This window comes from Agelaius tricolor, unplaced genomic scaffold (genome assembly GCF_023055355.1).
Source record: "Agelaius tricolor isolate 1412-34295 unplaced genomic scaffold, bAgeTri1.0.p SCAF_27, whole genome shotgun sequence".
Lineage (NCBI taxonomy): Eukaryota > Metazoa > Chordata > Aves > Passeriformes > Icteridae > Agelaius > Agelaius tricolor.
The window spans coordinates 8166310-8182594 of NW_027269287.1; the positions used below are offsets into that span (position 1 = coordinate 8166310).

General features: G+C 35.0%; 1 protein-coding gene across 8 annotated transcripts in view; it reads right to left on the reverse strand.

Annotated features, from left to right (window-relative positions):
- MCTP1 (multiple C2 and transmembrane domain containing 1) overlaps nucleotides 1-16285 on the reverse strand; it is a 212687-nt gene that overhangs the window by 138273 nt on the left and 58129 nt on the right. For 7 of the 8 annotated variants that reach the window (XR_011682564.1, XM_071448670.1, XM_071448672.1 and 4 more), the window contains exons 3-6: nucleotides 15875-16017; nucleotides 13099-13178; nucleotides 12440-12545; nucleotides 4129-4167 (exon numbers count right to left, since the gene is read on the reverse strand). Coding sequence is in view for 7 of the 8 variants with exons in the window: in XM_071448670.1 (XP_071304771.1) it covers nucleotides 4129-4167; nucleotides 12440-12545; nucleotides 13099-13178; nucleotides 15875-16017 (368 nt within the window). In the remaining variant the exon portion in view is untranslated. The remainder of the gene's footprint in view (nucleotides 1-4128; nucleotides 4168-12439; nucleotides 12546-13098; nucleotides 13179-15874; nucleotides 16018-16285) is intronic. The other variant, XM_071448671.1, reaches the window with a different exon arrangement.

The window sequence follows — 16285 nt, forward strand, 5'->3', positions numbered from 1 at the left end:
TAAGAAATATCATACAACTCTATGCTTATGTTTGTCCTTGCAATACTTATACCATGATTTGCTATTTTCAGTTTTATTGTCTTCTCAAGAGGCATCTCATTCCAGTGGAAAACCATTTTGTTTCAATTTTAAAACAGAAAAAAATCTTTTGATATTAGGAAAATGCAAATCAGGAATCACAGAAACTAAGTATTTTGAGTTGGGCATAAAACCATCAGTTTTTAAGATCATAGGTTTTGGAACTTTAGTTTGTGGAACTGGAACATAAATACTTTTGGAAAAGTTTCTAAAATAAATTTTAAAAACAGTCAGCAGTTCAGACCTGAAAGCCACTCATTTAACAATTCATTCTTGTTTAAATGTTCGTAAGTCCTATTTTTCAGTTTAAAAGTATGTGCAAAAGCTTCTAAAGCAAAATTAAGGAAATATAGTTACCTAAATGCAAAGAAAAAATATTTTAATTCACTTGCTTTAGGCAGTAAATACACTCTTTCATTCCCAGTTGCAACTAATCAGAAGTAGCTTCTCAGTTGTAACTGAGGCCCATGCAAATTTCACAGAGTTCAACAAAGCAAACTGCAACATTCTGCCCTTTGGTCAGGGCTAAGGCAAGCACAATTTCAGGCTTGGCAGAAAATGGTATGAGAGCAGCCCTAAGGGGAAAGTCTTGAGGGGTTTTCTGGGTAAGCAGCTCAACATGACCTTCTCACACGTTGCTGCAGCCTAGGACACAGACAGCTCTCTGGGCTGCATCGAGGGAAGTATGGCCGGCAGGTCAAAGGAGGTGATTCTCATCCTGTACTCTATTCTCCTCTGTTGTGACCCCAGCTGAAGTACTGGATCCAGCTCTGAGATTCTCAATATAAGGACATGGACCCATTGAACTGGGTCCAAAGGAGGCCACAAAGATGCTCAGAGGGTGCAGAAGACAGGCTGTGAGAGTTGAGGTTGCTCATCATGGAGAAGCATCTGGAGAGAGCTTAGAGCCCTTTCCAAAGGAGCTACAAAAGAGCTGAAGAGGCACTTTAGACAATAGAATGGAGTGATAGGACAAGGAGGAATAGCTTCAAACTGACAGAAGATAGCTTGAGACTGAGTATTAAGATGAAATTTTTGACTGTGGGGTGGTGAGGCACTTGAACAGGTTATGCAGAAAAGCTGTGGATGCCCCATCCCTGGAAGTGTTCAAGGCCGTATTGGATGAGGCTCTGAGCAACCTGGTCAAATGAGATGTGTCCCTGCACGGGGGTTGAACTAGATGGTCTTTAATGTCCCTTGCAACCCAAACCACACTGGTTTGATGACTTTGGGATGACAATGTATTTTTATCTTCATTCATACATGTTGCAAAACATACTAATTGATCTTCATTTCTGGTAAGAATGGACATTTTGTTCTAATTGATCAATGCCACACCGAAACATATTAATAATTAATTGGACTAATTAATTAGTAATTAATTAATAGTATTAATAGAAACTCATCACATATTAATAGTATAAATCAGAATATCGTTATATTTAAGTACTTTCTCGTGGTCTCAGTTCTAAACTACCACTGATGATATGAAACAGAAGAAAGGATATAAGAGAAGAACACATATTACCTTTTCCTCCAGATTTTACTGGGATGATGTTACTTGAGAAGGCACAGCAGATAAATCTTACATATATTTTTCCCGTAATATATTGGCTAAAACTGGTAAACCCCTCGTTTAATCAGTTTGTCCTCAGATTAAAGCATTTACAAAGTTTTCCTGGTGTTTCCTTAATGAGTTGTTAATCTAAGAAGTTTAACATGGAGTCTGATCATGTTCAAACTCAATTTAATAGCAATTCTCCCACAGATGCAAAAATGGAAAAAGTAGACACTTATTCAGAAGAAAGCAATTTTCAGTGTAATAGATGTTTCTGGCAGAGCTCTCTCTCCATATACTTTGGCTAAAAGATATTGCCTTCACTGAAATAGCTTTGTTTAAATAGTTATAGTCACATAGGAGAAAATGAGCTAGGCATGCAGTTCATGAACACAAGCCACACCATAGTGATCTGCATTGCTACACCTTAACTTCAAGCTACCTATGTTACAAAAAAAGGTAGGCTTCAAGGACAAACCTTAAAATCAAAGAACAGTGCCATAACATGTAAAAACAAATTAATTTATTAGAGGTGTACATAAAGTCTAGACAGACCCAAAATTAGATTTAGGAAATTTTATAATGGTATCTTAAAAAAATTCTAATATTCTGCTTTTTTCTCAGCTCTCAGAAGCACAAGACAAACACTTCTTGAAGAAGAACAATCTCAAAAAGCGTGCTTTCTCTTATATAACTTAACAGGGTTATATACCTACATTGAGACACCTTTTATTTTAATCTGCAAATGAAGTAAGAGTCTTATTTAGTATTGATTACCCTGCACCCCAGAGAACAACAAGTCTTTTGAATGAATTCTTTGTAAACAGATCTTTTAATTTGTTTTTCCTGAGAGCAAACCAAAGATTTGGAATGCTGGAATAGACTCACAAGGCAAATTATCTCCTGTGTTTTAAATGACATACTTCAATATATAAATCATTAACACAGCAATGCATGTAAGATATTGTACATGCATTACACCTCTAGGTTAAAATATTACTTCAGCTAAGACAACCATAGAAAAAAAAATGCAATTTTTAAATCATACATTCACTTTTTGCCAAATATTCTTACATGCCAGTTTGCAAAAATGCCAGCTACCGAATGAAATGCTATCCAACGAATGTAACAAAACAGAACAGGGATAAATAACTCACTTGAAGACCTTTAAAGAATTCCAAGCTCTCACGCTGTGCTGTTCATTCAGAATTATTGAAGCTCACAGTTTTGTCAGTTTGCAATGCAGACAACATGCTACCCAAAATAGTCAGCACATCAGGAGTTAACACTACATGATGCAAACCAGTTCTACCCCTCAACATTCTCACAGCTCCTCCTGATCTCTTCAGTTTAAGCATCTTAGATATTTCTTGTAGTTACATGAACCACATGAGAATCAAAAATCTACATATCATCACTTCACCATTATCTTAGTTTCATAAATTTCACTAAGGAAACAGACTAACTATTGTCCTGCATCCCAGAAGCAGACTGTGTGAAAAACCCACCTATAACCCAAGAATTATGAACACTGTTCTCTTTTATGTTTCAAGGTTAAAAATACAAATATGTCTAAAAAGTGCAAATATTTGTCAAATGAGCACCATATACAACACTTTATTAATTACCTCATATTTACAGTTGTGCGTCAATATGCTAGAAGAGTATATAATTTAACAAAATCAGTGAATCACTCCACATAGCTATTTTTTTTCTCATTTTAACATCTTGACATGGTAAATTCTATCGACTTCACTAGCTCAAGTCTCTGAAAAATTTTAATTCACTCACTTTAGGCAGTAAATACACTCTCTTTAACAACACAGAGAGAAGAAAAAAAGTAAATATTGGTCGCATTCTACTACAGTCAAACTCTCAGTCTTTCTCTTGTGGAAAACAGCACACACTGCTCCATTTTTTATCACATCCATAACTCCTAAGAGGGGAAAAGCTTAGAGAGCTCTAAAGAGCTCTGTGGAGTCCACTATGCTCTGGTAAGGCCTGGCTATGACTGCCACCTGTGCACAACCAGTGCTAGAGGAAATTTGTCTTCAAGGAGCTTCACTGTGAAGCACTCAAAAACATGGATCAGTAAGAGAACAGGAAAATAAAAGATACTATTTGGCATAAATTCTTTGTTCACATTAATACAGCAAATTGTTTACACTTGAGAAATTAAAGGTTTTAGAAAAGGAATCAGGACATGTTGGCCGCTTACAAGAAGTTACTAGACAGCTTCCAGAGAGGTTAAAGTGCTGTGACAAAGCTGAAAGGTTCTATGATTATATTAAAAGCTGAACTATACTATGATGTTATTTAATGAAACAAAAAACGCTGTCTTTTAAACACATTTGAAAGGGCAATAAATCCTGTACTAGAAGTTTCCAGTCCTATATGGCATGCTTGGCAAGAAATCATAGTTGTTCTAAAAAACAAAACAAAAAACCAACGCCACCAGCTAGAAGACCACATGCTAAAAGTTACAAAGTTACCTTACTTGATCTTTTCCAACTCTTCCTCATTAGCATTGTCTGAAAATAAAATAGAGCATTTTTATTACCTTTTCTCTGCAATACAGAAAAGGAGGGCAACAGTCTCAAACAGGGCAATTCACATTTAACCACCACTACAACTGAAGCAGCAACATGTACATTCCAGCAACAAATACACACAAGACTGAAATAAATCCAGACAAGTAGCAGCCCTGTGCATACCCAGGCATACTTTTCTGGGTGGTATGGGTGTCTAATTTCTGGAGACAATGCATTACATAAACTTATAAGAAAGAAAAGACAGAAAGAACTAGATTTAAAAATGAAAATAAATAATTATGCCATGATAGATAGTGATTTCAATTCTGACTGATAATTGAATATTTATTTATTATTTCTTAATAATAAAGTACTCCAACCTTTTTGAATACTGCTGTATACCTTACTCACAGGTATAGCCACAAAAGAGAAAACCTGCATGATGCTCTTTTGATGACACAAATCTATTACAAAATCCTTAAAGTTATCACTGCTTGCTCATTTCACAGCAGTAGAAATAGTTCTTTGGTTTGATAATAACATACATGAAATAGAAAAAAATAGTTATATCTTCACTCTTTGAAAAAGCCAAATCTCAGTTTTCCTGTCCCATTATCTAAACAATCTGTAAAACCTTGGCACTTCTAGGAGCCGAAGTATATACGACAGATTCCTAATCATTAAATAAAAGAGATATTCTGGTCAAGTAGATTGTGGAAGGTTTATCTGTAAACACAACTGTTGCTTAAAGCATTTCTGCGGAAATGCAAAGAAATTAGTTTATACAACTTAATAAAGTTTAGCAGCCTCTTCCTGACACTGAGTAAGAATAAATCAAAGGCCATTAATTTCTATTGAAACTTTCACCATGGAAAACAAATATAATTACAATTTTTTATTAAGTATTTAAAAAATACTTGCTTTTTCAGATAATGGAAATAAATTTTGAAACTAAAATATTTTCCTTGCTAAGAAATTAGCAAGGAAATATTTTGGTAAAAAAATTCAAATGATAGAAAATGTGTAGGGGGTTTTATTTCTGAAATACCCAGAGATTTTTTAAATAGACATAGATTTTTGTGAGAAGAAAAATAACTAGCCACTGAGGAAACTTTTTTAATTGCTACGGACAGTTAAGTCCTAAGCGCACAGCAGTAAGTTAATAATAATCGTTGCACTGTGCCTTTGGAAAATATACTAAATGTTTTATTAAGCTAGAGAATGCCATTCACCTCATTTTTCTAGAGACGCATGTAAGAATTTGAGAGCTTGAGGCTCATGGCAGGCCCTGAAGAAAATCTGAGTTCCTGAGTCCTGTTCAACACAGCACTGCTCCTCCCTTGTCATTTCTGAATCCTACATAGCTATAGGTCAGAGCACAAACTCAGCTTCAGACCAGGCTGTAAGCAAGGAACAGAGGAAGTCCTGACAGCTGAATTAACTAAACAGGTTTAGATTAGATACCAGGAAGAAATTCTTCACTATGAGGGTGGTGAGGCACTGAAATTTGTCAGCCAAGGAAGTTGTGGCTGCCCTATTCCTGCAAGTGTTCAGGCCAGGGTGGATGGGGCCCTGAGCAACCTGATCTAGTGGAAGAGATTGAGTGGAACTAAATGATCTCTAAGGTCCCTTCCAAACCAAACCACCCTATGACTCTTTTAACTCTGAGGAGTTCAGAAAGGTATGAGCACCCTTACTGAGTAAACGGCATCATTATCAGCTAAAGCAGGATAAGTTGAAGCCATAACAATCATCCTAAAAAGCCAATAAAACAAATATATAGCCTAGGAATGATTTACACAGAACTTCTTAATCTGAAAATATTCCATGCCCTGAGTCTATTGCTGGAGTTTTTCTCTATTATGTTAATGTCCCTCTGGCAAATAAACAAATAAATAATGCAACACATGATTTAAGACAGCAAGCAAACTGACTGAACATTAGTGTTAATAATTTTATACGAAGCAAAAAAAACTAAGCATCTTTTGAGATAGATAGATTGTTTTAGGAAAAAACCAATGCCTTAAACTTTAATCTCAATAAATAACAATATTTAAGTAGAACTCATATGTTTCCTTTTTTTTCCATTTTCTTTGTTTGTTAGGTTGCTGGCAGTGATATACAGCTGTCGCCAGTCACTGCTGGTCCCCAGGCAAAGCCTCTTATCAAGCTACCAACTTTGTCCTTTCCTATAGCTGAAAACTGCCCATTAAGACCCAGGCAGGGAACAGCCGAGGTAGTGAAGAAATGGGTGACTTGCAGCTCTGCAGAACTTGCCTACTGCAGGTTTTCCAGTGGTGGAATCTGTGTACTGAATGCTGATGGAAAAAGAGCCAGCAAAACTCACATGCATTGTGGCACCCATGCCACAACAACGAACAGAATATCCAGGAAGTCGGTACACATGCATGAAATCACAAGAGCACACTGTCATACACAGCACCACATGTATCCAAAAGGAAATAATAAACACTGTGAGAATTAAAGTAATAAAACAAGCTTTGTTGGAGTAGGTCTAAGAAAAAAAATCAATTGCTACTTTTGACTTCTTTCAAACTGGTCATCAAAATGACAAATTAATGAAAAATACAGAAAGTACATCATAATCACATTATTTTTAATAGAGTTAAAATTAACAAACCTTTAGAGCTGACATGTTTTAACATTTTTATATACACATACCTCTCTCATATTTATTTTTTTTACATCTTTTTAGTTTGCACTGATTAGCTAACCTATCTGTCCTCTCAAACAGCAAAATTGAAATGAGGCATTAATGTAAAGGACAAGTAGTGCTAAATAGGACAAAGCAAACACAAATTAATTGTTGGAACTACTGCTACTTCAACTTACTGCATTAGGCTGAAATAGATTAAACTTCCCTTGAAGACTAAAAAATTTCTAATTTTTACAGTCATATAGAAATAATTCATTAATTAATTTTGATTCATGATATGATTTTTCATAAATCACAACAAATCAATTGCCTTTACATGTCAAAAATCAAAAGAACAGGACCTCTAATAACTTTAGATATGCTATCCTTCTATTTATGTACATAGTTTGGAGAGAGATTACAAGATTATTACTTTAAATATTCATATTTTAATGCCTTTAGGACAAGCACCAGCTAGCAAATGGCAAAGATACAAACAAGATTTTCTAGAAATTTTGATTTGTTTAACTACCCATACTCTTACAATAGTATTCAATAACTGCAGGCTATTTCTGCATTTTGTTCAAATAAAATGTACCACAAAAATAAAATAATGTGTCCTTATTTATTAAAGTAATTTACTGAATCTCTTTATGATTGATATTATGTCCACTATCTTCTACCGAAAAAACACAATTGTAAACTACTTAAGCACTGCTTTTCACAGTTCATCAGGACTCAAAAATAAATAATCCTCTTTCCTAGTCAGTGTAACATAGTTTTACATACAGTTATATGACTGTATACTTAAGTTAATATTCTTAATTGATATCTGAATCCCAAAATATAATGTTTTGATCTGAGGAAGTGGGGCTTTCCAGCTGTAACTCTCAAGATCATCTCATCAGTCAGTACACATAAAATCTGAATTTCATCAGAATTTTTTTCAGAAAGATAAGGGGAAAAATGCTCCTGTGTGGACCAAATATCTCTATAATTTCTTTTCAAGCCTCAAGTCTTCATCCAAAACAATCTATTACTGTGTCAAATTGGCTGCATATTTTTAAAATCACTTGCAATAATACCTCTCTCACAGACAGGTGGCAATATACAACTAGGCCCCTGAATTTGTCCCATTTAATTTCAAACTTGCACTTGGAGTATCTTATCCTCCAGAAGCATCAATATTTCTTAGGCAGTGTGAGAGGATGCATTTTCCTGTAACATACAGCTACATTATTTTGAAACACCAATTTAATGCTTTGTGAGACCTGTCCTCCAACAACACATCCTCAGAAGACTTTTCCTTTACCTGCACATCAGTGCATGACCTCCAAAACAGCCTCGCTGCAGTTCAGGCAGTGAAAGGATCTCTTTGGAAAGTATAATCCACATCAAAAAGTTACCAAATAACACATCACAAACAGCAAGTCTTGTTTTAAAGAGCTCAATTTGAAATATGGCTAGAGACCTGCCCAAAACACAGGATCAAAACACCACGAGGTTTCTGTGACTGCATGGGAAATCTAACACTTCTTGTTTTAAAGCTGTTCTATTTTTGCATTTCCCTTGTGGTCTTAATAAACACTAATTTTAAACATATGGAACTATAATAACTGCAATTTAAGTACTCCCAGGCAATTTCTGTAATCTTCAGCTTTACAATTTAACACCATTTATGTATGACAACACACACGTCATGTAAAGTGGTAAAGTATTACCCTAATTACATAATTACTTGCAACTCTCAATTGCAAGCAATATAAGAGTTATCACCTGAGCAAAATAAAGCCTATTCAGGAGAAAACTAATTTTTGAAATGTATGCTATATAGGGATATCAAACCAACAGGATTTAAGGAAATTTGCAATGACAGGAAAACATTACGCATGATGTGAAGAGACAGTGTATCTGTGTCTTCCATGCATCAGTCATAAATGCATACTTAAAAGTGCTCAGGTTTTTATTTATATATTTCAAGGATGCTCAAATTACTACCTGTATAGAAACATCCAAGTAGAAGGGGAGCATCAATCATTCAAACAGTGTGCTACACAGACTGGGAATGTGGGAGTTGCTTTTAGTGGTGCTTTATATATTGGACATTTTCAAGAGTAGACAAGAATTAGTCTTAATCCTCTAACATAACATTTGAAAATATATTGACCTCAATCCCTTTCATTTCAATAAAAATACCATCATTATTACAAAACCTTTCAAAATTAGCCAAAGATGACAGTTCAACTGGAGTGATAGATTTTGTAATATACCTGTTCCTTCAACAGTAAATGAAAGCTAATAAATAATTAAGCGCATGTAGTAACAGAAAAAAGCTATTTGAGTCTTGAACTATTAAACCCTTAAGACATTAAACATACAGCAATTACATATTAATTTTGTAGGTCATCTTCCCTGCATTGTGACAAAATTCTCTGATTTTATTGCAACTTCACCAGAACTGCTCTGTGATCCATATCTTGGGAAGACTGGTTTCCAATAAATATGAAGCTTCAGATTAGGCATTTGATTCTTAATTGGAATCTTGGGCATTTTCAGACTGAAGTTCTATATAATAGTTTAAATGGGAAGAAAATTTGGTGACTTGAGTTAAATTAAAAAATCTAATAATGAAATGTGTAATAACATAAACCAAATTCTTCATCCTATTATAACCGGTCAGTTGGACATCAAAAAATTTGCTAACCAGAAATGCTACAGTCTCCCAATACTTTCAACATTCAGTTGCTAATTTATGAACACCCATATGAAAAACATGTTACACTGTAGTGTCTTCATTTCACTTTCTCACCTCTAAACTTCTGGAACGCTTGGTATACTAGCAGACAACAGGAGGCAGCACAGTAGCTACCCTCTCTGTATGATGAAGAAAGGAAACCTGTGCTGTCCACATAATGTTATACCACATAAAAATACAGCGTTTCTGTGTTGCATGATTGAGGATTATGGCAGGATAGTGTCAAAGAAACTTGGAAAAACAGGGCAAGGGCCACCGACTCAGACCAGACTGGTCTTACCCAAATAAAAAAAAAAATCTAAAATTAAATTAATTTCTTAATTTAAGTAAAAAATACTCTTGTGGTCTAAATTTGCAAGATGGAATTCTGAGCTGCATGGACAAACATATTGCTAACAAAAAAAGGAAAATACACTCCTTATATAAGCTAGATGCCCATTACCACCACATTTCATTATTTTTATTAAGTGCTATCAGAATGCCATGAGGAAAATTAACAGAGGATAAAGTAATTTCCAAAATTCTACATCTTTGCATTACTACATACCAGACACCTATCTCCAGTAACTGACTTACTAGGCTAGTTCATACTAGCTGAGAGAAAAGTGTAAAAAGAACACTAGTAGAATCTGCCAGTACTCCTGTGCAACAGGATGTCTCACACTGTAGCATACAGAAACATATATGTTCTTACAAAAACCATGCAGCTGACCATATCCATGGACATTTTCATCAGAGTAATGTTTTTTCTTGGCCTCTGCTGCAACCCGTTCCTGAGGCAGGGCAAACAAGTTCATTGTTAATGGATCCTTAGGGGTGGATAAACCAAAACAATGTTAAATAAGCAATGTAATAAAAAATTTTATTAGAATAAGTGCTTTAAAAAAAAAGTGTAACATTGGAAAAGGCATCTCTAGGTGTCTTAGAGTGTATGATCATCTTAAGAGTGGAAAATTCAAAAGAGAAAAAGAAAGAAAAAGAAATAGTAGAAGAAAGATACCACCACCCATGGCTTCAGTGATGTGTGGGTGATCGTGGCCCATGGTTGTGATGTACAGTCCATCAGAGCTGGAGGCCCACAAAAACTGGGTGTTATAACCCTGACTCTTCTGGTAAATGCCCCAATACCTCCTGCATAAGTTCTGACCATGAAGAACAGTCTTCTTCCTGGAAGATTCTGAAAATTAGGCTGTGTTGCAGGTGCAGGAGAGGGTTGAGTGCATGTGTCTCTGTGTTCGAGTGCCTGGACAAAGTTCGTGAGTATACTGAGTTTTGTGGCTGCACAGTGGTGGCTCACGGTGTGGGAAAGAGACTGGCTTAAAAATCCAATTAAACACTGCTCCAATTTCACTGGTTCCATTGCTTAGTGGAGTCTTCTCCTTTAATTGAAAACAGCATGTTTAAAGCAAAATTTAGCTGCAAGATCCAAATGCTTCCCTACAGCCTAGCTGAGGCCAAAGGAATCCATATTATTTTACAACCTCTCATAGTGAGAATAATCTCTTCTATTTCTGCCATAGTTCTACTGCTCATGAAAAGCCACAAATGCTAGTAAATTATTGTCTTAGGTTGGAAAATGCAAGATGTGGCTGGGGCTGTGTATTCTACTGCCATCTGTTAGAGGTGGGTCAGTTATCTTCTGTTAATTGGGCCACCTGTTAAAACCAGGTGGGGCAGTTTTCTTTATCTCTTCCACAACCCATCCTCCCTCAGGGGAGATATCTTCTGTTCATGGGCCATTGAGTGTCACTCCATGACTGATAAAATGACATCATCCCACTGGGAGATGTTCTGCCCAGAGGGAGGAGCCAATTCCTACCTGGATAGAATCTGAGATTTCGAACACCACAGGCAGCCTTTTCCCTCTGGATTCCCAGGGGAGCAGGTTTCTTTTCCACTGGATTCCCAGAAGAAGACCAGGCCATCTACACCACCACTGGACCTTCAGAAGAAAACTACACCCTTCTACAGAATCACTGCTTCAACAGAACCACAGCTGTCACTCCAGGAGGACTGCAGCCACCATTTAATCAGACTGCTACCAACACCCTGACCCACAGGGTGTCAGGTTGTACTCTGACTCTGTCGGTGTTGTCTTGTATTCCTGCATTTTTTTTTAATATTTTCTTTTTTTTTTTTCTAATAAAGAACTGTTATTCCTACTCCCATATCTTTGCCTGAGAGCCCCCTTAATTTCAAAATTATAATAATTCAGAGGGAGGGGGCTTGCATTTTTCATTTCAAGGGAGACTCCTGCCTTCCTTAGCAGACACCTGTCTTTTCAAACCAAGGCAATTATAATAGAAAGAGTTTGTCACAACTAAGAGTATCTAGAAACCTGGAAACTATTTTCACTTACAACTATGCAGCTCAGAAAAGTAAGATGAAGGAATTACAATAAACTTAGAAAATTATACAATTTTGTAATTGAAAGGTAAATTCAAAAAATTGAAAAGCATCAAATAATCCTTTAACATTAGTTGCCAAAAAGCAGAAACACTACCTTATTCAACTTTATTTTTCATATGGAATAGGATACAAATACTCTTATCTAGAAATAGCAGACTAGGTCCAAAATTCTTTAACCAATGCTTTACTGATGTTTCTCCATATTAATCACCACTATTCCCCTACAATTGACTTTGCCTGATCCATCTGAATCCCTTCTTATTAACTATATAAGGAAAGATTCAACTCAGGTGAAATATGCTATACTATACCAGAAACATCTCTCAGTGTTATCTAAAGAATTAGAAAAGTCAAATTAATCTTATAATTTGATATTTACTCTTGTGCTTGATGTCATCCAACCAGAGATCAATCACAGGAGTGATGACATTTATTAAAATACATAAAATTACCACTTCTCGCTGGTCTCCTGGAGCCAACAGGACTGACAAGAATATACTTCCCAAATCATGATCAGGGTAATGAGGATCCTTCAGACTCAAAGTAACATCTGTTTGCCTAGGAGACAAAACCTATGCATTAACTTGGATTTCAGACTCTCAGATAATGAAATTTCTCAATCATAAGAATTGAAGGCTGAATTAATATATAGCTAACTGAATTAATATATAGCTACTTAGAAAACAGTGGCACAAATTTGCACTATTTCTGCTGAATGCTCATAAAAAATACTAAATACTTTTACTCTGCATTAAGTACTGTATTACATGTACTGAAGTAATTAAATAAAAAATGTAACATTAGTGGGTTAAAAACACCAAAAAATTTCAAACATTAGGGGGTAATGCTGTGAATGAAGCTAGGAAGAAAACAAGATTAGCATGGTTGTAAAGCGAACCTCTCCATAGACACTGTAAAAATGTGCCTAATCAGCTAATAAATTAACATTCATAATACAATAATTTCTTAAACATAAGTGGTTTTCTTTAGTTAGTTTTATGCTGTGTAGGTTTCTGTAATTATTTTCTAGCATGTTTTACTTACAACTCCACAAACATGATATTAGCAGATAAAAATATATAACTATTCCATAGGCTTGTTCGTGCCATACCTGTTTAATTCCAATGATGTGAGATCCAAAAATGCCGAGCCAATGAAGTCATCTTGAAGTCCAAAGTCATAATCAAATACCTATGATGCACAAAACCATTTTTTAGTAATTGAAATATTTCTTTCTTTAGAGCTTTTCTGACTATGAATCATTCTTGAAACTCTTTTTCCAGAGCTGTAGCTTCATGCCTCTCACTTGTTGAATCAGGGCTACCTGAAAGTAACTTGAAACTTTCTGGCCAGAAAATCAAGTCTGAAACTGCTTGTTTATAAATCAGACTGAATCATAGACACTAGTGTATAGTTCGCGTGTGAATGACAGCAATTTTATAAAAACAAAAGAAATATTTTTATAAACATAGGCACTGAAAGAAGGAAGATCAAAACAATTAATAAAGTTAAGCAGAATCACTGATTTCTTATACATTGTTTCCTTTATGAATCCTGCAAAGTGGAAGCAGGAGGGTAGGATATGGCTATGAAAAGTGCTTCTACTTTTATTATAATGCTTGCATTAGTATTTGAAACAATGTAATTGTCCATTTTGAAGGCTATGTAATTTTCAAGGGTTAGAAACATTATAATCTAAGATTAAAACTGAAGGGGTATGTGTAAGGAAACAATGACAATTAATACTTTACAAGGAGAAGTCTGCCTCCTAATTTGCTACCTAAAAGAGACAATACCTTGATAAATTTACTGACATCCAGACATGAATCTGGCCAGTACATCAGAAGGTATTCCTTGAGATGGGTTATAACTTCCTAAGTCTGAAGAAAGGAAAGCAAATAATCCAGAGGTAGCTATTGCAGGGAAAAAAAACCAAAAAAGATGGACAGCAACAAAGAAAAGATGCAACACAAATTTTAAAAAATCCAAAAAAAGGGAAAAGATCAATTATCAAAGTCAGCTTTTAAGGTAAATTAACTTTTTTGGGTAAATATGAGGTTTTCTGAGAGCATATCTTCAGCTAAGTAAGAGTGAGATGTTTTAAGGAGAAAGGAGAAAATAGAGAATATGACAGGACTAGGTTCAAGGTCTTCAACTCTAATATAAGTACTTCTACTATTGTACTACAGAAGCTATTCCAGAACGCAAAACAGTTCATCTTCTACAAATAAGTTAATATGGACAGGGTTAAGATAGTAGTAACAGAAATCCTTTGGACCAAAGGCTACAGCACAGCTGCACAACTCAATAGGCTGGATACAAGTATGTGAGCACAAGTCTCTCACATGCATCAATCTACCTGAGTATTCACCCTTGCATTTTCTATATCTGTTAGTCATTCCAGTGGGAAAAGAAAACATAATATGAAATCTCAGTTCATGGTGCAATGTCAAAATTGTTTTCTCTCTCTCTCTCTCTACAAATTATCATGGTAAAAATACCAAGTAAGTATTTTTAGCTTAGTAAAATTCAATCATGTCTTAAAATATCTGAATGAGCTGTAAAACCTAAATTACTTCACACACTGTGTTTAGAGTGCAAGCACGATAGACATACCACTTGACACACTTTTCCTAGGGGAAAAAAATACACACCCTACTGCAGGGCTGATACTTGGCATAAATAAACTAAAACAGGTGGCTACATTGCAAGTCTTTGCATCTTCTTCTCTCTTTCACCTGTTCATTCCTTATGAGTCACTGAACATAATAAAGGCATGAAAATGCCATTTGAGGATTCTGTTTAGCTTTTAAACTTTTCTAGTAACTATGCACTTTACGTGAGCAGCATGAAACATAATACTGATTAATACTTAAAAGATAAGTTTAAGTGGCATTGCTCTACAAAAAAAAAATCTACAATTTGGCATTTCAGTTTAAAATTCTGTCATGAATTTTAGATTAAGACTGATACTGATCTAAAACATCATGTAATTTCAGATCAACTAAGAGAATTATATAGGTAAGCCAAGTTTCCATACTTCCCAAAGTATTTTCAATGTATGCATGTTTTATTTTGAATCCTAGCACTACAGATTTTCTAAATACATTTTTGGGAAAATAATTTTTATCCACTTTGTTTTACTCAACTAAGAATCACTTTTGCATCACCATAAACTACCAGGGCCAGAAAAGCACCTTTCTCTTCTGTGGGCAAAAAACAATCATCACAGTTTTTCTGGTTTTCATTCCAATACCAACATCTAAGAAATACCAGTGGCTCTGCTGCTTATTAGTCAGGACATTGCTGGCCACTTTTTGATCTAAACTCAAGCAATCTGATACTTCAGAATAATTGGTGCCTCTAATACGACAAAATCATCCTCACCTGCAATTTACTAAGGAGGGCTACAATGTAAAAATTGTAAGAGCAGAAAATGGTATGAAATATAGCAAACTCACTGTGTTCCATACAAACAGAAAAATTAGAAAACTTTGGAGAATCAGATACACATCTCAATAAATTCTCAAAAACTGACCTCAGCATTGAATTGCTTTTAATGGGACAGGTTATGGTTTATATCATCATTATGCAGTGATATTTCCATAAATGAAATACAGTTTATTTTCTCTGTTCTTCTGCTAATCACACTAAAGAAATATAAAACAATTATGACCTGAAGTAAACAAAAATGCCTGTATTTGCCACTTTTAAAAATGTTGACATCTTCATTCTACAGACAAAACTTAAATAATTTTCACTCTAACTAGTCTGTAGTCTTCACTATTGCACAATAAATTTTCCAGTATACAGAAAATCGCAAAGCTGAATTCTTCCAATAATTCTTCCATTCTAATTTATCAGACATATGTAAGCTGGTGTCTTACCTTTATATACAATGGTTCTCTTAGGTTATCTATAAGAATATAAGCCTTTTCTTCCCAGACAGGATTGAGGTTCTTGTGTACTGTTTTACTTCTAAATACTTCTTTTCCTCCAAGTTTGAACTTAACATATGGATCACTTGTTCCTGGTAAAGATATATACATATGCTGTTAATTCTGTCTTTGTAATACAGAAAGGAAATGGAGACTAAATTACTTCAAACAGAACTAAATGTAATTTCTATAGATAGTCAAATTCAAAACCGCATCAGATGAAAAGAATAGTTTATTGCCACAATCTATTACTTTCCAGGATATCAACACTCAGTTAATTGACTTCATTAACATAAAATATGCACTTGCATCACTTTCTGTTGTTCGCAATCCATTCTCAAAGTCATAATGAAATACTGG